This window comes from Apis cerana, linkage group LG8 (genome assembly GCF_029169275.1).
Source record: "Apis cerana isolate GH-2021 linkage group LG8, AcerK_1.0, whole genome shotgun sequence".
Taxonomy (NCBI): Eukaryota; Metazoa; Arthropoda; class Insecta; order Hymenoptera; family Apidae; genus Apis; species Apis cerana.
The window spans coordinates 8,624,346-8,651,509 of NC_083859.1; the positions used below are offsets into that span (position 1 = coordinate 8,624,346).

Here is a 27,164-nt window from a genome sequence, read left to right on the forward strand (position 1 = left end):
AATGAAAATTTTTTGGAAAGTGTTTTGATTCATTGATACAAAATAATAAAATAAAAGTATTATTGAAAAGTAAAAAATAAGAAATTTCTTTTAAATATTTTTCAATTCACAATATTTCAATGGACGAAAAAATTCTTTATATTTTTTAATGATAATATCAAATATATTGTTACATCCAATTAAGTATAATGCGAGCGATCAAAAAGTAATTGAATGAATAATTAAATTGTAAATTGATTAAAGAGAAATTGGTTAAGTAAAAGGTTTCAATGGTTAGGTAATAATTTCGATGACAGAAGGAAGGGAGGATTGAAACGCTTGTTAAGGGTGATGTGGATCCGCCCTTGATCACTAATAGAGTTAATAAAATGACAAACACAGGCGTGACTATAGGGTTTGCCTGTGCTCTATTACAGTCACACTTTGCTAAACTGTGATTTCATTGATTGATTCTATCTTAGACTCAATTCAATTACTAAGATCGAAATAAAATTGGAGGAATTCCATAATTTTATGCATGAGACTTTCTAATTTCATATACTATTGCAAATAAATCTTTCTCTCAATTAGTTAAATTGAAATTGGAATAAATAAAATTGAAAATGAAATTCTGAAGTAATAAAAAAAGTTATATACAAAATTGTATGTAATGTAAGATTTATTTAAATATTCTATGGAAGATTCTGTTGTACACGTATTAATTAAACTGAGAAGTTTTACTAATTATTTTACTTTCGTATTTATATATTTTTAATAATATAATAATTAAATATTATTATATTATTACATAAACTAGCAATAGAATATAAATTAATATAAATTAATATAAATTTTAATGTAAATTTATTAATATAAATTTTGAATAAAGCAATGGAACTAATTTCTTTAATGGAAATATAACAGAATTTTCAGATCAATCTAATATTGTGAATATATTTACTTTTACTTTAACAGCGTAGCATATTTAATTAATGAAATGTAATCCATTACAGGACAATGAGAAACGATCATTAGTACAGCAATACAGTTGAAACAAATAAAAAATTAGGACAGCACAATGGACGTATATGTAAGTAAATAATTCTTTTATAATTGATTATTAATATTATAAATTTTCTATGGATATATTGTATAAATCACAGTAATCAAAAATAATAAATGTAACTAAATATTTAAAAAATAGTAATAATAAAAGCATGCATTAACATGTTAAGTATTTTTATTGGTATTTTCGTTTTATCATTCCTTAATGAAAATAATCTGGACATCAATAACGATATGAATTCTAAATCAATCAACTCCATTAAATCTTTTTAAATTATAATTAATATTTAAATAAATATTAATTAGTATAAATGAAACGATTTAATATTTCCAATTGCATAAAAAACAGGATTAGATTTTTTTTATTGTATGGAATAATGCTATTAACATAATATTAAAAAATTTTGAAATATTTATGAATTTTCTTTTGGATTTACATGATTATTTTATATATCATATTACACATACAAGAATTTTTCATCAAATGAAAGTCACGAAACATGAAAGAAAGTAAATGTTAACTTCTTGGTCACGCTTTCTTCGCCAATATGAAATGCTACATGTCGATAAATGATTTTTGTTGTAGGAATATATTCATTTTTTTTTAAGAAAGAAATAATGATAATTTGTTTTAAAAATTTATCTAACATTATTAAATTTACAAACATAACAAATTCTTTTCTTTTTTTATTTCATCGATATTATATTACATGTTAAAATTCTTTTTAAGTTTTATTGAATTTTTATTACATGCTTACTTATATATGTTTTCTAAGATATATAAAATTTTTTATATATAATTTTGTTTCTGAAAAAAAAATTTTAATTCTTATATAAATTCATCATTATTTCAAGTTTTATTAATATTATTTTGAATTTTTTCTTATCTTTATTGCATATAATAATATTTGTAATTTTTATTGTTTACAATGTTTCGCTTATATATAATATTTTATTCATGATCTGGAAGAATATTGTTTATCCATAGAAAATATTATTTATTTTTAATGTTTTTTTTGGACGTTAAATTTTTTTCGTTTATATATGTATTACAATCATTTTCAATCCGAAAAATATATTTTTTTTTCTTAATTTTATTTAATAATACTAAATCTCGTGTAACATATTGAATTGTTCTATAACTTACATTTTGTTATTTATAATTTGAAATGAAAGTTGAAAATGATTTTATTTGTTACAAGCGTAGGCGTTAGATTAAATGCCAGACTAAATCCAAAGGTCAACATTGCATAACACTTCATAATTCACTAAACATAATACTTCATTTGTAAATTTTTTTTCCATTATTGTATTTTTATTAAATATAAATATGTTTATAAAAAGTGATTTTACAAAAATTCGTCAAATATTGGAAATAGAAAATAAAAAGTTTACATGATTAATTGGGAAATTTTACTTTTGATTTATACAGTTTTTTTACATTTTTATAATATTATGTTATAATTTGTGAATTCTAAGAGTTCTTTGTACATATTGTGATATAAATCATTTCAAACTTCGAAAAGAATCTTAAATCTTCTAAAATTCTTATAAGAAAATTTAAAGAATTCTTAATGTTCCTCGTTGGCAAGCTTTCCAGACATATATTGTACTATTACAATTGTCATGAACGATGTAAGGAATTGTATTATATATTCCATTTTGAACTCTACCCTGCGATTTAAACAGGGTCAAGATACCAGTGGTATGTAAAGTATTGCAATATATGTTCTGTGAACTTATTTTCTCAGAGAAATCGAAAAAAATAAATCGAAAAAAAAATCGAAAAAAAAAATAAGTAGAATCTGCGTGAAGTCGCTTAAGAAAATATTTTTGTAAATTGTATAAAATGCTTTTCTAATCATTTTATATAATTCGTATTTTGTTTTACACGTTTTTTTATTATTGTATACATGATCTATTTTGTTGTCTAATTATTTTATATATATATATATGTATATATATATATATTCAAATTCATTATCTACTTTCTGCATATTTAATATTTTTTTATTTTTATTTAATTTTTTATTTCGATAAGAAATAAAATGTATATATTTTTAATTGTAATATATTAATTAAATAAATCAATAGATTTTATCAATCTACCAAAAAGAACTATCAAATCTGCCAGTTTGTAATTTTAACCATTTATATTTGGTGAATAGATATAATTGTATGTTAAAGATTTGGTATTAAAATTCTAATATTAAAAATAAAATATCTAAAAAAAAATTCATTAAAAAATTTTAAAAATAATGAATTCATATAAACATAAATTATCTTTAAACAATGATTTTTTAATTTTTTAATTTTTGTTTGTAATTCATATAAGTTTTTAATAAAATACATGAAAGATATCAAATTTTATAATAATTTAAAAAGAAAAATTGATTAAATTATTTATGATTTTAAATAATAAATAATAAGCTAAAAATATTTTTGGTAAATCAAACAATTTAATTTTTTTAAATTGAAAAAAAAATTAAAGTGAAAAAATAAATAAAAATATAAAATTAATATTCTGCTAATAATAAATTAATATTCTAATATGCTAATATGCATTGATGTAAAAAATATATCAATTGCAAAAAATTCCTAAATTTTATTAATTTTTCAATCGTATGAAAAATTATACATTGCAAGGAATTATATTGAGAGCAGCTGATAAACTCTTCTTATTTACCTAAAAATCTTCTTAATATTTATCGTTTTCTTACAAAACTATATTTCCACAAATCTAAAATGTTCATTTCTATTATTTAATCTGGAAAATAATTTAGTTTGCAAACCATAATAGGCTTTTAATAAGTTTCTAGATTTTCTAAATTCTATTGTGTTCCAGATTCATTTACCTTGAACCATTAAAATACAATTGTGTATAAATGAATTTAATAGTTTATAAAATTTCTCCTGTATAATAAATTATATTATCATAAAATAATCCAAATTGAAATTTTTTTAAAAAATCAAATTTATTTAATTTAAAAAAAATTTTATGATATAAAATAAATGATCAAAATATTAAAATACATACAAAAAATTTTATTTCTCATAAAAAAAATTAATTAATAATAAAATTATTTAACTTTATATACTATGATTTAAAAATGTTTTTTAAATTTATTTATGGACAAATATTTTTCTAAAAAAAAAACGGATTAAAAAATCTTATTTAAAAAATATTTTGTATATTTTCACATTAGCATTTAATAAAATAATTTTATTTAATTTTCTATAATTTATCAATTTCTTCTTCAATTATTATTGATTTCTTATAATTTTTATAATCGATAATAATTCTTTAATGTTTTTAAAACTTGTGTTCTAAATTAGATAAGATTAATGTACTATGCATTGACGTAATAGCATTTGGTAACTATTAATATAATTTAGAGATTCAAATTCACTTTTTCAAAATGATTTCATGATATTTAAAATAGAACTAATGTTTTAAGATTTTTTTATTACTATAATTTGTTATATTTCACAATAATTCTGTAATATTTTTTTATTTAATAAATAATTGTTTTTAACATTCTAAATTTATTTATAAAAAATCATTCCATTCTATTATTTCAATCAAAATTCAATGATCTATATATAATTGAATATTAAATTTCTTTTTAAAATCCAAAAAATTATTTATTTTGTTTTTATTATAAATAAATTTGATTATTGATAGTTGTAATTTAGTAGATAGTCAATTGATTAATTTGATTTGATTGTACATTAATAGAAATATATATATATTAAGTATTGTTCAATGACAGTTGTAAAGATGAAAGAAACCGGACTAATCTTTAAATTTATTTGAATTTCGTTCTTTTGACTTCCGGTGTATTTCTTGTCGTGTTTCATAGAACTATTATAAACTAGGATGATAATTGAAAGAGAGAATGGGATTGGTCTGGCAGATTTAAAATGTTAGTAGAGTGGAAATTTGCTGGTTTATTTTTGAAATTAATAGACAGACTCTTTGCATAAATTCACAGCATAAGTAAACGGTAGGGACTTTTTCATCTAGAAATAATTCAAAATTTCAAAATATTTTTGTTACTTTAATATTTATATTATATATATTCGGTTTATTTCTTTATTTAGAACGATAAAAAAATTAGTATAATTATTAAATAAATTATTAAATTCTTCTATTGAAAATTAAGAAATAAAATAAATTTTTATATATTCGAACATTTAAATATTAATTTTAATATGAACTGATGTTTATATATATGATTATATAATAAATATTATAATTATTAAATTATTTATTTTTTTCCCTAATTCTAAGTAATTTAAAATATAAAATATTAAGAAAATTGAAAAATTATTAAAAATCTTTGTTTTTTTTCAGGAAGATATTGATTTCAACAATCCTAACAGTTTCAATATACAAAATCAAACTTTGAAAATAAAAGCAAATCAGTGTCATCAAGGAAATATTTCATCATCCGGTGAGTAGTTTATATTATGTAAAATTTTGCAATAATATTTTCAAAATTTTTCTTTACAATTAGAAATAAGGTTTCTAGTAACTCCATATCAATATATTTTTTCAAAATTGTCAAAAAAATATATTAATATAATAATACATTTTAATATAAAAGTTAGTATTTTAATAAATTACATTTTAATAAAAAGTTATTAACATAAATATAAATTCAGCATATTTCTTGATACTCTGTGCAGCTTATAAATCAATTGAGAGAAACTAGTTTGAATGGTAACTATAAAATTCGAAGTTTCAATTGTCTTTTGACTTCGTCATTGATTAAACCTGTATTTATGATTAAGAGATTACGATTTAGTTCATTTAATTTATTTCATTGAATTATTGTATACAAAAATATAGATTTTAAATTGTTTTTACAAATATTTTTTATGAATCTAACATTAATTACTTGAATTCTTGAATTTTATGATAATCTTTAAATCAAACACCCTTGTTATTTCAAACATTTTTCTTAATAATATATTTTGTTTTTCGTTGTATAAATTATATAGCAACATCAGAAAATACTATTTCAATTATATCCAATTTCGAGAGTTTACCTAACAATGAGTCGAAATCAATTCTATAATTAATCATTTGCCATGAAACTATTCCTGATTCACCTTTGTATACGGGATTTCATAATTTCATGAATTTCCTATAACTCAATTTTAATGAATAATTTATCAAACGATAAATGCGAGAAATAGAAGCTTAATACTCTTATTTCTCAACAACTGATTCTAGTGTTGTTTATCTTATAACTATTCCATTTTATTTGTTTGTAATTCGATAAAATACTAATGATAAATATTAGATCTTTATTTTTAAATTATAATTAAATACAATTCGTGTATATTCTAATCAATGAAGCATGAAATGAAAATAATTTGAAATATATAAAATTTTTTTTTAAATTTTTTAAATGAACAATTTAATTCGTATATTTAATAATTTTGTATCCTTAATATATTTTCCTTTAAAAGAAGTAAAATAATTCTTTTAAATCTTCTTTTATTTTTAAATCTTTTATTTTCTAATATTATTCAATTTTTTTATGGAAAATATAAAAATAATATATTTGATTATGGAACATGATAAAAATGATAAAATTAAAATTTAAACATACGTAATTTTTGTTGATGTTTAATTAGGTAAATAAGAACCACAAATGAATTAAAAATGATAATATTTCATGATAAAATGCAAGCAATAAATTGACGACACGAGCGCGCATGCAAATGTTTAAATGTGATTTCCCTCTGCACACATTTGAAACCTAATGGATTCCTATTTTTGTAAGCAAGATGTGCAACTCATGTCGATTTTCAAGTCATGGGATCATAACTTTAACTTCAATGAAATAATAACGATACAACTTTTTTCATTTATCAAATGAAATATTGCAAAAATTATATAATATAAACTATATTACAATAAATTATTTTAAAACTACTATACTATATAAAATATATATAATAATAGTATATAATACTATACTATATAAAAATTAATAAATTGATAAAGAATATTCATTTTTATAACAATAAAAATAAATAATTTCACAAAAAAAAATTTTTATTGTAATGCAAAAATATAAATTTTAAAATATAACTTTTAAGTTAAAAATATAATGATATATAAATAAGAATAGATTAATAAAAAAAAAGTAAATATATGAAATTCTATATAAGATTATTAAGAATTATTTATATATGTATTGAATTTGTTGAATTTCAAATTTAATTTTCTTGAAGAAGATTCATATTACAAATTTTATATTTTCATATTTTATAATTTTATATATAATATTATAAATTATATGATATTTTATGACGTTTTATGCATTTTTATTTCTTTATTCGTAGTAACTTTTTTTCTTTTTCATTGTATTCATAATATTTGATACTTTTTTAATTTAAATTAGATGTAATGTATATTACATCTAATTTAATTTTTACTAAATTAAATTTAATTTCAAAATTTTAAATATTTGTATATTTTCTTTTGTTAGTTACAAATGAATTTATTAATAATTTATTAATATTTTTTTTCTAATAGAGTTATTGAAGAGAAAAAAAATTTATAAGTATTTTTTATCATTTAATTAATTAATAAGCAGATATCAAATTTTAAAATAAAATAAATATTTAATAAAAGAGAAAAAATATATGGGCGAATAATTGATTCAAAGAAAGCGATATAATAATTAAATTATGAAACATATGTATCGGAAAGCATATATCGATACTGATTACTTAATGAAAAATCAATTGGATTAGCGAAACTAGTCTGTTAGCCGTCTTTTCTTTGACCTTTGATAAAAAGCAATAAGGTTGAAACTTATTAATTTCTATTTTAATCGCCTTTTACCTTCTCCATAATAAAAATATTTTTAAGAATTTAAATATAAATACAGTAGAATAAACAATATTTTTTATACAATATATTTATTTGTTAATATCAATTGGTCAATATATATACATATATTGAAATACAGTGTTAAATTTTTTCAACCTTATTTATTTTATCAAAATATTCTCAAATTATCTTTAATTCATATTTTAATTCATTTTGTACATATGATTATTTTTTTTTTATTCGAATTTTGAAAGCAATAAATTTTCACGTATAAAATATTTCTCATATCATAATTAATTAAATGTCAATCAAAATGTCATAGATAAATTTTGAAAACCTTTCTTTAATTTATATTCACATCATTATTATGTGATTATATTCTGACTCAATGATTCATTCTTTTTTTTTTTTTTGCATATGAGATGTGTAATAAAAAACGTATAATAAATTTTTTTAATGTAAAAGGACAAAAATAAATAAAAATAAATTTTCTAAAAAAAATAGGATGGTGTCCGGAAATTTGGGACGAGATATTATGCTGGCCATCAACGGCACCTGGAGAGCTGGCCATTTTATCTTGTCCTTCTTATATCGTAGGATTTGATACTCACGTAATTAATAAAATTAATTCATTAATTATTTTCATTTTGATTCTTTTAAAATTTATTTTATATATATGTATATATATATATATAAATCAAAATTTTAATATTTGAAATTACATGGAAAATTTTTTTTGAATAATTTAATTTTTTTATTTTTTATTTTTTATTTAATTATTGAGATTGTACATTGATGAATTTTTATTAAAATATTTTTTATATAATATTTTTTGTTTGAATATATTTGTATTCTTAAATTTTTGTTCCATATGTATTTAAATATTTTTTTGGATATCATATTATCAGGCAAATGCCTCTAGACAATGTATGATGAATGGACAATGGTTATGGAATAGCACTGTCAACAATACTTGGAGTAATTACAGCCAATGCTATAGAAACAGTTTTGTAACTATCCTGGTACCTGAAGAAGAACAAATAAACATTAGTATTCTCATTAAGGTAAATATTCGAAAGTGTGAATGTATTGAAATATAATTAAGAAAATTTTGATTAATCACAAATTCATGATACACTTAATTTAATGAGTTTGTAAGAAAAATATTTTAATTAGAATAAAAAAACATATTAATTATAAATATTAAAAATTTTAAAATGTTAAAAATAATCTATTATGTCATCATGTATAAGAAAGAAAGAAAAAGAAAATATTTTATGGAAAAGCAGAAGGTTTTTTCAGAAGCTTGAAATCGATGGCAATTATATGAGTCAAATATTTTTTAAAAAATAGAAATCAATGATTAAAGACTACTGCATTCTTACTACTAGAATTATATAAAATAATATGAATATAAAATGCTATTAATATTTTTAGTACTTCAAAACAAAAATAAAATTATTTTTGATGAATTTTATTCAGATTATGAACAGTATCAGTACCATTAACGTTGATTGGAATTAGCGGTTTATCGATTAAATTGTGCAATTAATTTCCTCTATGCTTCATAAGCTCGAAAATTATCTTTCTAAGTGCTAATAAACCTTTTAATTATATATTGTCATTTTTATTTTACAGAAATATATTCCAATAGTGAAGATTATCTCAAAAATTGGATATACCGTTTCCTTTTTCACTTTAGTGATAGCTTTCTTTATTTTAGCTGTTATTAAGTAAGTATATTATCTAATGGCTATTTTCAAAGCTATCTCTCATATCTTTGCTTTTTTTTTTTTTAATTCGTAAAATTCATGATAAATAATTAAATTTGAAATTCATTATATATACATATATATATATATTTTATGTTCCAATTGTAATTATTATATTTTTTTTAATCGATAATTTTATTTTTAGACAGTATTATAATCTGATATAAGATATTTTGATTTTTTTAATAGCAATTTTCTTTGAAACTTATTATAGTATGTTATTATTATATATTTATTGAATCCTTCTTTTTATTAAAAATTCTCTTATTAAAATTCAAAGTACATGTAGCAATTTTATAAAATATTTCATGAATTTATAAGACGAGTTGAATTCTATATTGATTAAAAGTGATGTATTTCAATATCTAATCTTCAAAATCTCGAATCATTACTCCAAGTTTATCCCGAATTGGACGTAGGAAATTAAGATGTCCCCGGAATATGCTGCACATGCATTTGTTTGCTTCGTTCATGTTTCGTGCATTCATGGCATTGATGAAGGACATCTTATTCGTCTCCGGCATTGCCTTAGCCTCAGACATGATAATAAAAAACGGGAAAATATATAGCCTGGTTGATAAAAAAGAGAGCAGTTGGCTTTGTAAAATGTTCACTAGCTTTTGGCAATACTTCATTCTCGCCAACTACTTTTGGATATTAATGGAAGGTCTCTATTTGCATAATCTAGTCTTTCTAGCACTTTTCACCGATGTAAACTCGAGCATTGCTGTCTACATTTGTCTCGGATGGGGTAAGTTTCGGCAAATAATTTCTGGCTTATTTTTGATTATTTTTTTAAAGCTTCAGAAATGTTCGATTTAATTTTTCTAGTAATTTAATCATTAATTAGTTATTAAATTTGTTTTACTAAATAGAAAAAAAAATATTAATTTTTCTTTACAATTTCCAAACCGAAGTTAATATTAATATATATATATAATATATATTTAATATATAATATAATATATTTATTATATTTATATAATATATAATATTAATATTAATATATCAATATGAATTGATTTTATTTTTCGTCTTTTATTATGTTGTTCTGTGTTTAAATTACTTCAATAAAATTAGCATACAAAGTAAAATGAAATTCTCATGTTTGTATTTTCAGGATTGCCAGCACTATTTGTATTATGTTGGATTGTAGCGAGAGTGACACTTGAAAATAAGTACTGTTGGACGATTCATGAAAATTCCAATCTTTTTCTCTTGATTCGAATTCCAACTATGCTCTCTATTTTGGTAAATCAATAATAAAAATATTATAATATTTTTTAGTAACAATAATTAAAATCATTCTGAAAAATTTCAATTATTTAATTTTCTAATTTTTAAATTTTACTCGAATGCTGTATTTCAATTTTTTCTTCTCAATATTTCTTTTCAAATTTTAAAAAAAATTATTCCAATCATTAAAAATTGTTTTAAATTCCACAGATCAACTTCGTATTATTTATCAATATCGTTAGAGTGCTCTTGTTAAAGTTGAGGTCCACAGTATCGGAGGAAACACAAAGATACAAGTAAGTTAATTCATCTCTTTTATAAACTTATGGAATAATTCAATTGTACTTAATTTCAATTGCTAAAAATTTTTAAATTTAGATCATTTCTGTTCTGTAGAAGATATCATTTTTTTTACATTTTTTCATCTATTAAAGTTATTCTGCATTTGTTAAAAAGATTGGATCATTTTTCAGGAGGTGGGCAAAAAGTACTTTGATTCTGGTGCCATTATTTGGAGTTCATTATACTCTTTTTTTGGGCATGTCTTACAGTGAAAATGAAACTGTTGAAATTGTGTGGCTCTTTTGTGATCAACTTTTTGCATCTTTCCAAGTATGGAATTCCTTATGTAATATTTCTTTAATTATTTTCTTTAATTATATTATATATATAAATAATATTCTAAAATATTGAATTTTTTTTATTATTTTTTTTCATTTCGATCAGAATTTCATGATCTTTATAATTAAAAATCATCATATATTTCTTCAAAATTTTCATTTTATTATGTTCACTTTTGCTTATTATTTGACAATTAAATTCTATTTTCTTATTTTATATTATTATTTCTAATTTTCTTATTTCATATTAGGGTTTCTTTGTGGCTGTTTTATATTGTTTTCTCAACGGTGAAGTACGGACCGAAGTAACTAGAATAATCAAAAATCAGAGATTATTCCATTTTCATACTAAGTGGATTTCCAGACATTCCACTCACTCAGATAGTACGTGTAGTTGCAATGCATCGAAAGTTGATAAACACTCGGAGCGATCACGCTGGTGGAAAGCACCTTGGCTCTATTTTCTTAATGACAGGACAGCACGACGCTCCACCCACTCGATGGCGAGTATACAAGGTGTCCTCTCTATCCTATCAAAACTTCCGATCTTTAATGCCACAGCTTTATTATGTTTTGACACACTTTTTCGTTATACTCTAATATTTTAATTCATCCTTATATATTCTATATATTCTATATATTTCTGTCATGTTCTCATTAAATATATGTTTTAATTTTGGAAAAAATTAGTATAAAAAGCACTTTTATAAGACTAATATATATGTGATTGAAGCGCTGATTTTGATATATTTTTAAGAAAAAGATTGTTTTCGTTTTATATTATCTTTTTACTTATTTATTATTAATAATAAATATTAGAATTTCATTTTATTTTCGAGTTAAAAAATATTTCAAATGAATTTTATTTTTTTTTACACTCAATATTTTTTTATAAAAAATATAATTAAACAAAATAGAAAGTAAGTTATGAAATAGTTCAAAAATATATATCTCTTATTTTATTTTACAAATATTTTTTCAATTTTCAGATTAGAAGTAGTTTCATCTCATATTTATTTATTACATGTTCAAAATGAAAATTAATTCATAAAATATAAATTCTTTTTTCAAACAAATTTAAAATTTTATTAAATATTTTTAAATGAAATTAATGAGGATACTTTACTTTTAATAACTTATTACTTTTAATAAAAATATTATTTATAAAGAAATAAAATTATGGATGAACGAAATTTCTATTAATTTTTGCTTAATATTTTTTGTAATGTATTATATTTTTTAATGTAATTAATATAAATTTATAAAAGAACTATTATATTTTTCAGATATTGGTACAAGGGGAGGTAGTTTAGCAAGTAGTAGAGGTTACCTGGAAATTGCAGGAAACGGACAGAGTGCATATTCAGAGAATCAGAAACAAACAAATCACACGTCACTCTCCTATGGTAAATACACCGATCAATCGTTACTTCCTTTTTGTTCGAATGTGAGTACATACAGACATTTTTCTATGTACATACATGCATTTTTATATTTCTATATTTTTATTCAATTTTTATTTCTAAAATAAAATTATTAAATTATTAATAAAATATATTTTATATTAGAGAAATTATTTATATTTATATAAAATATGAAGAAATATGTATTATTATTATATATTTATTTTTTTTTTTAATATTTCTTTTAATGATTCTATTATACAAAAAATAAATATTTAATGTTATACAAAAATATTATTCCGTGTACATATAAAATATCTTTGAAGAAAATTAAATAACTTCACAAAACATTTTATAAGATTATCTGAACTGAAATTAATAATTCGAAATTGGAGAATATTACAAATCTTTATATTGCATTTTCTATGGTATTTAACTTATACACATAAAATATTTTCTTGAAAATACAAGAATTAAAAAATGTATAATATATGATTATTTTGTTATTAAAAAAACATTGATAAAGTTATTTTGTTTCATACTAAACATTTATATTTTATACATAATATATTCATAATTTATTATGATTTCAAAAGCAGATATTATTTTTAAAAATATTATGAAAAAAAAAATTATTTTATTATAAAATAAATTAATTACGGTAAATAATTTATTATATTGAAAAATTTATATACTTTCATTGTAGGATTCAGAAGTTACACCCTGTACGGGAAAAATAAATATTCATAGAATTCGAGAACAGCATCGTTGGAGTGATTCAGAATGCTGTCATCTCGCTTATGAATTACATAATCTACGTAATGGACCTACATAATAAAATCTCTTTCATAATTTAATCTAAATAATTATCTAAATGAATTTATCAAAAAAATTTTGTTTACGAATAACTAATGAATGAAGTAAACATAATTCTTTCGATAAAAAAGGATGTGTGCAATTAAATTATTAAATTATCATAAAATATATGAAGACTATAAATTCAATGTTTTACTAAAATTGTTTTCAATTATTGTGCTACTGAAGTATCTCGAACAATTAAAAAAGTATCTTTATTTTTCATATCATCTTTTATATTATTATAAATTTTCATGAATTTACAAAAATAGGAAAACGATTTTTAATATTTTTTTCTTTTTTTAATATTTATAATTGTTATAAAGAAATAGTATTCGTTTTACAAGAAATTATTTAAATACTATTTTCACTTATTACTGGCAAAATTTTTTCATATACAATAATATAACACTAATTAAATATATTTATTGTAAAAATGTTTTTTTATATCAATATAAAAATATGAAAAAATTAATTAAATCTAACACTATCAAATCAATCAATAATTTTAATATTAAAAAGATTTTATTACTATTAAAAATTGATATTTATACAATTCGACATATTTTAATATTTCCATATTCATATATAAAATTTTTTTATGTTTTATGATATTACTGCTAAAAATTTTTTGCAATTTTTTAATCAAATTTTATTATTATTATAATTTTTTTTAATTTTTAATTTTTAATTTGCATCATATTATATCTTTGTTTAATAGTGATCTTAATTTAATGAGATAATAATACAAATATTTTATATTTCAAAAAATGAGACTAGTATTTATATTTTCATATGTATAACTTTACTTTAATACAGGTTTTATATGTTTAGAATAGTTGTTTCATAAATATTTCATATCGTGTATGTTTTAGGATTAGGCAATATTTTCTAGTTTTTCCAGTTGTGTTGACATTAATTTGAATAGGAATTTTATTATGTTAGTAAGATAGCGGCGCTGCTTCCATTATTTTTTTTCTTATTTCTTCGCTAGGAATATATACATGTAGATAGTCATTTTTTCTTTTCAATTGCTGTATTAGGTTTTTCTGGTAATCATTCTCGTATTATTTTAAAATTGTCATCACTAATAACAAATTAATTTAATATTATTTAAAACAAAATAATATAATATTTAAGAAATAAAATAATCAAAAATTAAAATAGAAAATTTAAAAAATAAAACAAAGAAATAATAAACTTCATGAAAATGTGAGATATTAAAAAAAATACATCTCTTCTAATATATATATATTAAAAAAAAATAAGTTTTTCATTTTATTTATTTTAAGAGTGCAGAAATATACAGATTTTCTATCTCTATAGATTTGACACATTTCTTAAATTTCTTAAATTTCTTAAATTTCTTAAATTCTTAAATTTTTAAATTCTTCGACAATATATTTAAAATCCTAGGTATAGATGTCATATTGATGGATAATTAAGAAAACAATGTATTAAACATATCCATTGAATATCTATTGAAAAATAGAAAGATGATTTGTATTCATGTAAAGTACGATATCAATCAATGGAATTCCCGGGAGATTTCGTTTATAGAATATAGTGTGGTATTTAATTTTGAATATAGTATCTTTCAATAAATTACATACACGAAAACTAGATTTCGAGTAAACAATAATCCAAAATTTTGTCAAATAATCAAAATATTAATTTCATAAAGTTTTCTAATTAATCTCTGGATCTAAATATGATAAAGATATGAAAATATACATAAGAAAATCCAAAAAATAATAGAAGATTTTAAATGTGACAGTGATCAAAATTTCATCCATTTTATTAACAAAATATTAACAAAATATTGCAATGAATCAAGGCCAATTTAAAAAAAAAGTATGGTGTAATATTAAAAAATAAAGAATAATATAGAAAATATTAAAAATATAATAAAATTATTCAATTAAAATATAAATAACAATTGAAAATAAATAAATCTTTCAACGTCTGCTTAATTATTGCATTAAATCTACATAATAGAAAAAATTTTAGATATTTAGAATGAATAATTAATTTTTTGCTGATAAATATTACAATAAAATATTATTTATGTCAAATATTTTCTTTCAGGACATTTATCCGAATATAAAATTTAACTTTATTTTTTTCATATTTATAAAAAAAATTTCTTATTCAACTTTCTTATTTTCTTTTATTCTTAATTAAATGTTACCTCATATTATTGTTACCTCTAATTGAAAATATTTTGCCAGAAACACATAATAATAAAATTTTTATTTTTATTATTTTGATATAAAGATTTTTTGAAATATTATTATTCAATTCATGCAATGTGATTCATGGAATAACTAAGAAATGTAATATTAGTGATTCATTGAATTATTTTAACAAAATTACAAATCAACTAAATCAAAATAAATTGATTATAAATCCATCTTATTTACTGTAAATCTTATTTTTATTGTAAATAATGATGATGATAATAATAGTAATAATAATAATAATTAATAATAATACATGGATTTCCAGACATTTTAGCAGCCATTTTTTAATATGTACTAATATTTTCAGATTTTTGAAATTGCAGTCTATAAATTTGTGTACAATATAAATAAGAAGCTTTAAAATATTTATTTTTTTACACAATTTTACACAATTTTACACAATTTTACACAATTTTACATATTTTTACACTTTTTGTCTCAAGATTATTAATACTGCACCAGAATTCGTTAAGCCTAACTGGTTTTCAAAGCATGTATTTATAATAATAATTTAAGGTGAATATGTATATATATATATATATATATATATATATATATTTTATTACATATTTATTGTATAAATTAATTTTGATTTTGTAAATATATATATTCACTTTCAATTATTTTTTTTTTCTGCGATTTAAGAATTCGGATGGTCTAGGCAACGATTATATTGAACATGAATTAAGCGAATATAAACAAATATAATCAAATTTGCATAATCATATGAATATATATTTATTAGCTAATTTTAAAATTATATGCTTGAATCGATGTCCAATGTAACTGTTGCTGAATAATAAATAATTTGTTTGACCATAATTTTTAAGAATTTCTCAGAATCGTTCGAATTTCGTATGTCGTTTTTAATGGATCGGATTAAATCGAATCATGTCGATATCTGTTCCTATTCAGTTCGGATTAACGTAGGTGCAGTTTCATAGAAATTGCTCATGTCGCGTATATCGCGTTTATGTTGTAAATTACATAAATAAAATAAATATGTGTATATGTGTATTTAATGTTTATTATAATAAATACAACATATTGAATTAATCGATCGAAAATTTTCTATGTGCATTATATATCTTCACACAATTGTATCAATTTATTTTTATTATCATGCTCTTTTTTTAACATGTTAATAATAAAATGTATCTATATGTACAGAATTTTTAATAATGAATATATTAATCATATAGAATTATTTTCTAGAACAATTACTTTTTTTTTATAATAAAAACATTGGAAAAATATTCATACAATAAACATATCAATATCATTACAATTTTCTAATTATAATTAATCCTGTATGATGAATCATTTTTATATTTTTATATAAAATGAAACAAATACAGATTTATTCGTTTGATTCTTTGTATTTTATATATTTTAGAATGAATGCAGTGATGTATACATGAAAAATATGTGTCTATAAAATTATTACAAAACATACAAAACGTTTATAATTTAAATGATAGAATTATTTTAGAAAAGAGATAAATTGATTCTCTTCTTAATTTGATATTTATAAGAAAATATTAATAATTTTGATAAAATATTAATAAAATTCTCCATGAATTTTATGTTAATATTCATTGACTTATACATATATATGTTAATAGATATAATATATATTAACAAATATAATAGATGTGCCTCTATAATGAAATTTTATAATTTTTTTAATGTATAAATTTAAACACCATAATATTTCTAAAGTTTAAATTACATCATACAATTCGTAGACGATGTTGCGAAAGAACATTAATGTTTTAGAGGACATGATGTTGCAAAAGAACAATTGCCGCTTTTTAGAATGTAATAATGTATAAATATTTAGAAATATTTTAAGAATGTATAATGTTCTCTAAAAATACTGAATATACTCTTAAGTTTATTTCAAAAGCAGCATTTTTTCTTTTTGCATCATCTTACATTAATTGTTACCTATTTTTACAAAATTCATATGAAAATAAAATCTCTTTGATCGTATCAAAATGTATCAATTTTCAAACAATTTTATAAACCGAATTTCAGACGAGTCAATTAAAACTACTTAAATTACATTACATTTGTATTCTTCTACTTCAGAACTATACATCGGAGACCAGATCAAACTCGTGTATATATGAATGTATATTCGATGTAAAACTTCACAATTGAAATTAAAAAGAAAAAGAAATGGGTATAAAACATTTTATTACTAACACATATTATTTAAAAAAGATTATTTAACGGATAATTTCATTTATAAAAGTATCTGTTATATAAATTACTATATTATTTTTTTTTTATATTGAACATTTTAACATACAACTATTTACATCATATTTTTTCACTTACTCATATTTGCAATAACTTGTTTCTTCATTTATGTAGCATTATTAGTATGTATGTTTAGATAATAGAAATCACTCGTTCATGTAGCAAAAAACTTACAGATGCTATCAAAATTCTTTTTATATTTAAAATAATTTCACAGTTTTTTTTTCGTGTAACAATCCAAGTAATTCACTAAAAACAAAAAAAAATAAAATAGAAAATTAATAGAATAGAAGATTAAGAACAATTAATAAAAACATTTCATAAAGTTTCTTAAATTATAAAGAGAATTGAAATTAAAATTGAGAGAATAATGTAAAAAGAACTGTGGAATAATTAATTAAAATAATTTAAAAAATATTCAAAGAAGAATTTTAATAAAATATATCGATTGTATATTTTCACGAATTTTTTAACAATTTCAAATATATATTTATTAATTGCAAAATTATATTTATTGCAAATTGAAAGTAACTGATTATTGATTAGAGATAATTTAATTCGAAACTTCAAGAATATTAATTCTTTACAATAAAAAAAAAATTTGTTACAGGAAAGAAATAATCGGTAAATTTAATTTTATTTTTAAGAAGATTTTTAAGAAAGCCTTACCATCCAGTAACATTTTCCGCAGCATCACAAGCACCTGTTAACTCATTAAAAGCCCTACCCTCACCACAATTTTGTAATCGTGGTCGGCCATTTACGCAAACATAATACCGCTGACAGTCCAGATTACTTCGGAAAAATTTGATTTCTCGTGTAGAGAGATCTTCTGGACAAACGAAGCCCAAGAATGCTATATGGAAAATATAAAGTAATTGATAATTTCAAAATTAGATAATACAAATAAATACAAATAATGTGATAATAATATAAAAAAATTAGAGTTTAATGTGATTTATAGTATAATGATGAATGGTACAAATTGTAGTTCTTTTCTTGTTGATTTTAAATTCCAAGATCTATTTTTATAATTTTATATAATCATATAATTTAATTTTAATTTAATATAATTCAATTCAAAATAATTTTTTCAGATTTATGTAGAGATATATTGAGATATATTTACATTGTGCATGATTATTGAAAAAAATTACCTTCAACATCGCAATCAGTGACCTGATCGGGCCAATCACAACGATAAGATTCTGAATTAAAAGCCAGTCCTTCAGGACAATCAAAAATGTATCCTTTTCCGTCAGCACAATTCATAAATTGACCACAATTTTGCTTATCCCCAATCTTGAAATAACCATATTGATGAGGACAATCGGCAGTTGGTTGTGCAGGTTCTAAAAATTATTTTTTATTATTTATTATACTTAAACATAACTTAAAAAAAATAATATCAAAATACCAAATTTTGAAATTATTTGAATTTTGAATAATTTTGAAAAAACTAAATAAATTATAAGAGAAGAAAATAAAATTAATAAATAATACATATAAATTAATAAAGATATTATAAAAATGAAGGAAATAATAGAATTTTGAAATCCATAAAAGTTACATAGTATTATTTAAAATATAAAATAATTTATCTTACTTCATGTTTTAAATCAATATCATTAAATAATATAAAATAACAAATCGATATATGTATTTCTGAAAAAAATTATTAAAAATAAATCAATTTTTTTTTAATTTTCAGTTAATTAGATTAAAATTGAAGAAGATAGAAAATTAATACTAACGTCGATTAGGTCTTCCCTCGCAATTTACGTCTATTGGGTATCCGCAAGGATAATTGAATCTTGCTTCAGGACTAAATAGAAGTCCCTCGGGACATAATTTTTCTTCAGGGATACCGTCGATGCATTCTATGTAGGCATCGCATTGAGATGAAATTGGAAATCGACCATTTCTTTCTGGACAGGATAATGAGGTTTGCTGTTTACCATAGAAATTCACATTATCTTCTTGGTTTCGTTTTCCGACAAGAAGATGTTGAATCGCATCTAAAAAAAATAATCTTTTCTTTATATGAATTTTCAATTTATAAAATGTAAATATGTTAAAATTTTTTTACTTTTTAAAAAAATATGAAATAATAATATTCTGTTGAATGCTAAAAAAAATATAATAAACGATTAAATGTCATGAAAAGATGACTAAAAATATTGATTTTTCATTATTTAAATATAAAATATCTATTTCGATATTATTCCGCTAGAGTTTCTCAATCAATGTCTTAAGAAATTATCTAATTTATTCTACCTTGTTTTACTTTTCATTTTGAATTGATTGTATATTTTGTTACTTAATCATTTCTTAAAAAAAAAATTATCTATTTTAACATAATTTAATCTTGCATCATTTAGAAATTGATTTTAGAAAGTTGTACAACTCTTTTTTTTCAAGTAAAAGTATTGTCACAGTTAATTAAGAATTTAATTTTAGTTTTATCTTTTTTAAATTTATAAAATTGAATATTTTTCTGAATGTTTTTTTATATATATAATAAATATTGCACATAAAAAGTATCTTCTTAATTCTAATTATTACTTCTAATTTCTTACAATTTTCTTTATTTTACATTCTTTATAAATTTTTTTTTCTCCTAATAATTTTTTATTTTTTTCTTATTTGTAAACTTAAGAAGATATTAATAAAAGATATTAATTATTAATAGATTTTAATGATTGCAGAACTATTTTTGCAAATTTTTGAATTGGAAACTCCGACTCGTTGCATAATGCAGCACCTTGAAGACGAAACCGGTCTCCAAATCGCGCGTGCTCATGCATTCGCGTCTACTATCGAAAAGCCTCGAATGGAGAAAGTTTAACGATGCGATTTGACCTCCGCACTTCTCTTTCTCTATCTCTATCTTATATGTAAGTTATATATTCACTTCTTTTGCGAACTCTCTAGATTATCTTTAGCTAAACTCGAAGCAAAATATGCACATATAAATTTCTTTTTCTTTTAGCGGAAATAAAATTCTTTCGCAGCATTGGATTCAATGATTTATGTAATTTATTTTATTATAAAGAATATATAACTTAATACAAATAATTCTCTATTTATTTGATAGAAAATGGAAAAATAAGTTTTGTTTCACTTCATTTTTAGATTATGACCAGATTAACATTATATATTTTAATTCAAATGAGCTAGAAATATAAAATACAGAATATAAAATTTAATAATATAAAAATAAATTATTAAATATTTTTATTGAAATTATATATTTGTCATTTCTACTTGCAAGTATAAAATCTTGAATATTAGAATAAAAATAGAAAAAAAAAATTATACTAAAGAACAATTTAATAGAATTTTATATTGCGAATAATATTTTTTAAATTTAAAAATTTTTTTAGATAAAAAATAGTAAGTTTAAAAATTGTAAAAAAAATTGTATGATTTCTCTTTCTAAAATTCTAATTATGTCAAATGATAATAGTGATATGAATTCGTATGTAAAATGATAAAATAGATCATTCTGCTAGGAAGAAGAATGCTAGAAACGCAATACTGATCTTAATAAGAATCTGTGATTTTAGTATAATAAGAAAAAAAATTAATGTGAGAATAAACAACGCAAAATGACACGATGATGCAACAACGTCGATGAAAAGTTAAATGGTACTGCTTCAATAACAGTGATGAATTTTAAACGTGATTATCTTTCGGGTAATTTTAAACTTTAACAATAATAACTTATCATAGTTTATGTGAGTATACTGAAATTCCATTTATTTATGAATTTATATTTATGAATTTACGAATATTATAAATTCTAATGTATATTGATAATATTAAAATTTTTGAAATCTTGAAAAGAATGATAAGATGTGTGTATATATATATGATCAATATTGAAAATACTAAAATTATTCTAATTTTATAAAATACTGTTGGAAAGTTATTATCTTTTACAACATATACAAAAAAAATTATAATGAAAAAAAAACTACAATTTAAATTTTGAATAATTTTTATATTTTCATGTTATTTTATATATTTCTATATCAAAATAATTATTCCTATTTATAATAATTTTAAATATTAACTATTTATTATAATTAGAATTATAATTATAATTTATTATAATTCTATCTCTTATAATTCATTGCATACCGAAATATATAATGATATTTTTTTAAGGTTTTTTTTAAAGATTTTTAAGATAAAAATTCAATGATAATGCATATATCAAACATACAATAAATATATATTGACTTATCAAATTAACATTTATCATAATTAAAAAATTATTACTTTATTTCTAAATAACTATTAGATATTTTTTCTTGTTTATATACATATTTTTATATAATTTTGTGTATATATTATATATGCATAATATATATATACATGTTTCAAAGTAAATAAAATAAAAAAATTTGATTTTATTAAAATTTAATAAAAGAAATTTATATTAATATAAAAACTATTGAATTAATTAGTTAAATATAATAAAAAGTATAATAATTGTAAGAATACACAAATCTTGAAAAACAATAATTAAACACATAGAAATTTCACAGGTGTTATTTGCAGAAGGTTTATATTTTCACTTGTACTCACTGGATGACTTGTATTCGCAGCTCACAAAGTTAAGAATGCCGCAGGCAATCAACATACATATATGAACGATCGTCGTCGGGGTCATCTCGAGCTCTTGCTATCCCGCTCCCGAAATCAAAACTACCTGCCTCTTCTTCTTTGCAAGCTTTTATCATCTTCGCTCAACCACCACGCGTATTCATTCTGAGCATCTCAATTCCACTCGCTATATTCTCTTTAGATTCTTTTCTCTTTCCTATTTTGTTGGTTAAAATCTTTGGCAAAATTATATTAAAAAAAATTAGACATATTAATATTTTATATACTTAAATAAATTAATTTTCATGTATTTTATTGTATATATTTTAAATTGTTTTAATTATAGTTCATGTAAATTAAAATTTATTTAATTTACATGAATTTTTTAAAATTTATTAAAATTCATTTACATAATAAATGATGAATACATAAATTAATAATTAATAATATAAATAATTCTTTAATAATATAAATAATTGATCAACTAACTAGCATCCATTATAACAGAATATTGAACGTTCTTTTTAGTAATTATAAATATTTTATATTTTGTAGTTTATATTAGTTTTTTATTTTATATTGAATAGTTGGTTTTTCACATCAATCAGATTCATATTTTAAGAATTATAATTAGAAATATAGAAATATATATATATAATACAAATAAGTAAGTATAAATACATAAATGTCCAACTGTTCTATATTGTTTTATTATTATTGAAGTTTTATATGTATATATATAATATTATTATAGATAATTTGCAATAATAATTCGTATATTATAAAATTATTATTGTATTATTAATTATGAATGAATTTTATCGAATGAGATTATATTTTTATTTCTGTTAAAATTTTGTTTAAAAATAAATAAATATTATTTAATATATAATTCTTTTATATAATTATAATTTATCAATATTATTATATATATATTATTTTTATTAGTATAAGATTTTTATACGTATTTTTATATGATTTTTATATGAGCAAGTTCTCCAAAATGGCGGCACTAATGTTATATCATCTTATTATTAAAGATAATTATATTAATAACATTTATGACATTCAAAATAGAATATATCAAACTTTATAGATCATTCTTCTTCTAATAACTTTAAGAAAAAGGTTCGTAGGTGAGGAATATACAGAAAGAAACGAATAAAATGTCAAGGTTGCTTGATGGACGCCCGAGGCTTTTCTAACTACGGAACTGGGAACATCGTTCGATATATTACGCAAGTTCTCAGTCTCTTTTCCAATCATTTTATATGTTACTTACACTTTCTGCTTTCACAAAGAAATTTTATGATGTCCGTCATTTCTTTTATTTCAGACAAGTTGAATAAGAATAAGTGAATATTTCTAATTCATGATTAGAAATATAATTCTGTTATCTTTCTCAGAAAAACTAATTCTCAGAAAAACTATTGTATTCCAATTACGAATATCATTTGGATAATTAAAACAAAATAAACATAATAACAATGATATAAAATACACGTAAGTTAAAAGCAATTATGAGAAAACAGAGATAGAATAAAAATTGAAGAGAAAATAAAAGAAAAAAATAACGTAAGAAGTGATCATTATTGCCATCTCTTTGATGTCAAAAATATAATTTCTAAAACCAGATAAAGTAGAATAAGAATTGACTACTAACTTCATCTTTTAAGTATCAAAAACATTTCTTCAAAGAGAAGGTAAGGTAGAGAGAATCATCAGCACCATCTCTCGAATACCGAAGATATTTTTTTTCAAGATAAAACAGAGAAAGAATTATTTATTAAGGTCATTTTTTAATTATCAAAGATATTTCTTTAAAAGAACAAATAAAGCAAAAATTGATGTCGTCTTTTGAACATCAAAAATATCTCTATAAATCATTTTCTTTAGAAGCTACTCAAGAAAAAGAGTTAATCTTAAATTTTTTTGTTTGTAAAAAAAAGTTTTTGATACTCAGGAGATGGCGTTGGTAATTAATTCTCTATCTTTATCTTTTCTTTATGTGTTTAATTTGCGGCACTCTGAAGATGGCGCTGATTTCATTATTTTTATCCTATATTTATCTTTCTTCTAGTAATAATTATCCTTATCTATATTTGCTTTATGAATTTATGCATTCAAATAACGATTTCGATATTAAATATATTATATGTAAAATATAATTTTATATATTATGCTATTTATAAAATAATATTATTATAATATTATATACATATAAACAAATATGCTTCTTATATGTTCAATATTTTTTTTTTTTGCTAAAAAAGTCTTCAAAAAATAAATATATAAACATAAATATTAAATACATATATAAGAATACTAACTTAGTAAAAAATTTTCTTTTAAATATATCAGTTTAAAAAAATAAATTATAAATATAAAATATCTAAAAATATATTAAATTTCAAAAAATTTTGTAATCTTTTCTCAGTTATGTTTTTCTATACAACATTGCAAAATTTAATTAACTTTAAATCTAAAAAATTAAAAAAATTTTAAAACTTATAATTATTGAGTATTTAGTTAGAAATTTTTCCAATTTTTTAATTTTATAATTTTGTATTAGAAGAATATAATCAAATATATATCAAAATATATATTAAAATATAATGAATAATAGGCAAAATTTTTTTTTAAATTTTCTGGATCGTAATTTTTTTGTTGATTTTCCTTCAATTTTCTTAACTAATTTCTTAAGTAATTTTATAAGTAATTTACCATTTATATATTTTTATAATTATCTTTTATGATATTGAACAATTTTTACGATTTTTTTTTAATTCTCAGAAATACTCATTTGTATATTTACTTTTTAGCTACCACAGGATACATAAAGAGATATATATCGAAAATAAATTTTCTTTCATTATTTGTGACATAAATAAATATGCAATATTTAATCCCTTATTAATTTTCTTATAAATAATTTAATCTTCCAGCAAGGCAATTATTCAGCCCGTTTAAGTGTCTCGCAAGTGACAGGAAGATCTGATCCCGATATCATGGAGAGGTGTATCACAGAGAAGGAACGTTACCTGTAACTGTTTCTACATCCGACATGGCGTGTGAAACGAACGAGCCAAAGGGACCGATGCAACAAGAGGCTAGGAGTGCCTTTCTAATGTCACGGAAGGAGTTACCTTTAAGTATCGTCGATGTCGAATCACAGGATTCGTTAGATTGGGGGAGAGGTTCCGATAATGGGAGAATGGTCGAAGACATCTATTGTTCTATTACATCTCATACCCTTCTTACTCATTTCTTTCAATATATTGCTGATATATTGTACGATATTTCAAAAATTATGATCGTATGTGACATTATCAGCGATATATCATTAACTTTTATTGAGAGGCTTGAATAAAAATAATGATATATGCTATATACTATATAAATGATAAAATGATCATTGATAAAACTGAAATTGTATGTATCTTATTATAACAAAAGATAAATAGAAAATATCAATCGTTGCTTGATTGATTTTTTTGTAGCAATAAAAATAAGTTTGATTTTATGAAAATCGTATGATATTTGTGACTTTACAAATGCACATTTGTAATGTGGTCATAATTTCTCTAAAGACAAGCCCTGACCAATGTGAAAGCAATTCTAAAATTATTGTAGCTCGTAAAGGGGACAGTGATTACTCTAGCACCCCTGCTGATTATTTTCTTAAATTATTGGTAACATGATTATATGAATAATCTGCGCAATCCTTTCTTAACTTTCATTTAAGAAAAATTTACAACACCTCTTGAAAGGAGGAAAAAAATTTATGAAAGTAAAATTTATTATAGGTTATTTTTTAATAAGTTAATTTGAAGATTTGTGAAAGAATTATAAATTAATAATATCGTTAAATTTAAATTATTATTTTAATTATTATAATTTATATAATTAGAATATTATTAATTTATCTAATGGGATATTTGGTGGTTGTTGCAGATTTGATATCTATATCATTCTTTCTTGGAAAGAAGAATCATATGGATAAGACGTGCAAAAGCTCGTCAATATGCGTTCACTTGAGAACAGAAAGAAACTGAACGCCTTTTGAAAGTTACGAATCCTTGACCTAATATTCTGGATAAAAAGGTATTAATAAAATATATTTCTTAAAATTTAAGAGTGATTATATTAGCATTATTTTTTTTTAAATGAATTTATATCTTCTACAGGAATGAAATTATACAAATTTTATTTTGAATATATACAGAATTATTATGAATATGAATAATTTTGGA

At 20.6% G+C, this 27,164-nt stretch overlaps 2 protein-coding genes across 8 annotated transcripts in view; one reads left to right on the forward strand and one right to left on the reverse strand.

Annotated features, from left to right (window-relative positions):
• The window catches only part of LOC107996386 (parathyroid hormone/parathyroid hormone-related peptide receptor-like), a 28,098-nt gene extending 11,013 nt beyond the window's left edge, over positions 1-17,085 (forward strand). For 2 of the 7 annotated variants that reach the window (XM_017054408.3, XM_062078713.1), the window contains 12 exons: positions 993-1,069; positions 5,402-5,501; positions 8,405-8,511; positions 8,809-8,964; positions 9,539-9,633; positions 10,071-10,423; positions 10,793-10,923; positions 11,119-11,204; positions 11,382-11,520; positions 11,780-12,044; positions 12,815-12,975; positions 13,638-17,085. In XM_017054408.3, coding sequence (XP_016909897.2) covers positions 1,058-1,069; positions 5,402-5,501; positions 8,405-8,511; positions 8,809-8,964; positions 9,539-9,633; positions 10,071-10,423; positions 10,793-10,923; positions 11,119-11,204; positions 11,382-11,520; positions 11,780-12,044; positions 12,815-12,975; positions 13,638-13,766 — 1,734 coding nt within the window. In that variant the 5' untranslated portion in view covers positions 993-1,057 and the 3' untranslated portion in view covers positions 13,767-17,085. Of the gene's footprint in view, positions 1-992; positions 1,070-5,401; positions 5,502-8,404; positions 8,512-8,808; positions 8,965-9,538; positions 9,634-10,070; positions 10,424-10,792; positions 10,924-11,118; positions 11,205-11,381; positions 11,521-11,779; positions 12,045-12,814; positions 12,976-13,637 lie in introns of those variants that run through there. The other 5 variants (XR_003697356.2, XM_028666044.2, XM_028666043.2 and 2 more) reach the window with 5 other exon arrangements.
• On the reverse strand, positions 16,378-24,488 carry LOC107996385 (protein obstructor-E-like). The gene is made up of 6 exons (XM_017054407.2): positions 24,194-24,488; positions 22,894-23,147; positions 20,052-20,315; positions 19,455-19,649; positions 18,967-19,153; positions 16,378-18,546 (listed from the first exon to the last, which is right to left on the reverse strand). Exons 2-6 carry the CDS (start codon positions 22,976-22,978, stop codon positions 18,498-18,500), a joined length of 780 nt encoding a protein of 259 aa, XP_016909896.1. The 5' UTR covers positions 22,979-23,147; positions 24,194-24,488; the 3' UTR covers positions 16,378-18,497.
• Positions 24,489-27,164: the final 2,676 nt, after the last annotated feature.

Bases quoted from the DNA above. Each gene is read 5' to 3' on its own strand.
- LOC107996385 (XM_017054407.2), bottom strand. From the start codon at position 22,978: ATGACCCCGACGACGATCGTTCATATATGTATGTTGATTGCCTGCGGC. The intron at 20,316-22,893 runs GTGAGTACAAGT...TATTTTTTTTAG, and splicing joins CTGCGAATACAAGTCATCCA to ATGCGATTCAACATCTTCTT. The intron at 19,154-19,454 runs GTAATTTTTTTC...TTTTCCATATAG, and splicing joins CACTGATTGCGATGTTGAAG to CATTCTTGGGCTTCGTTTGT.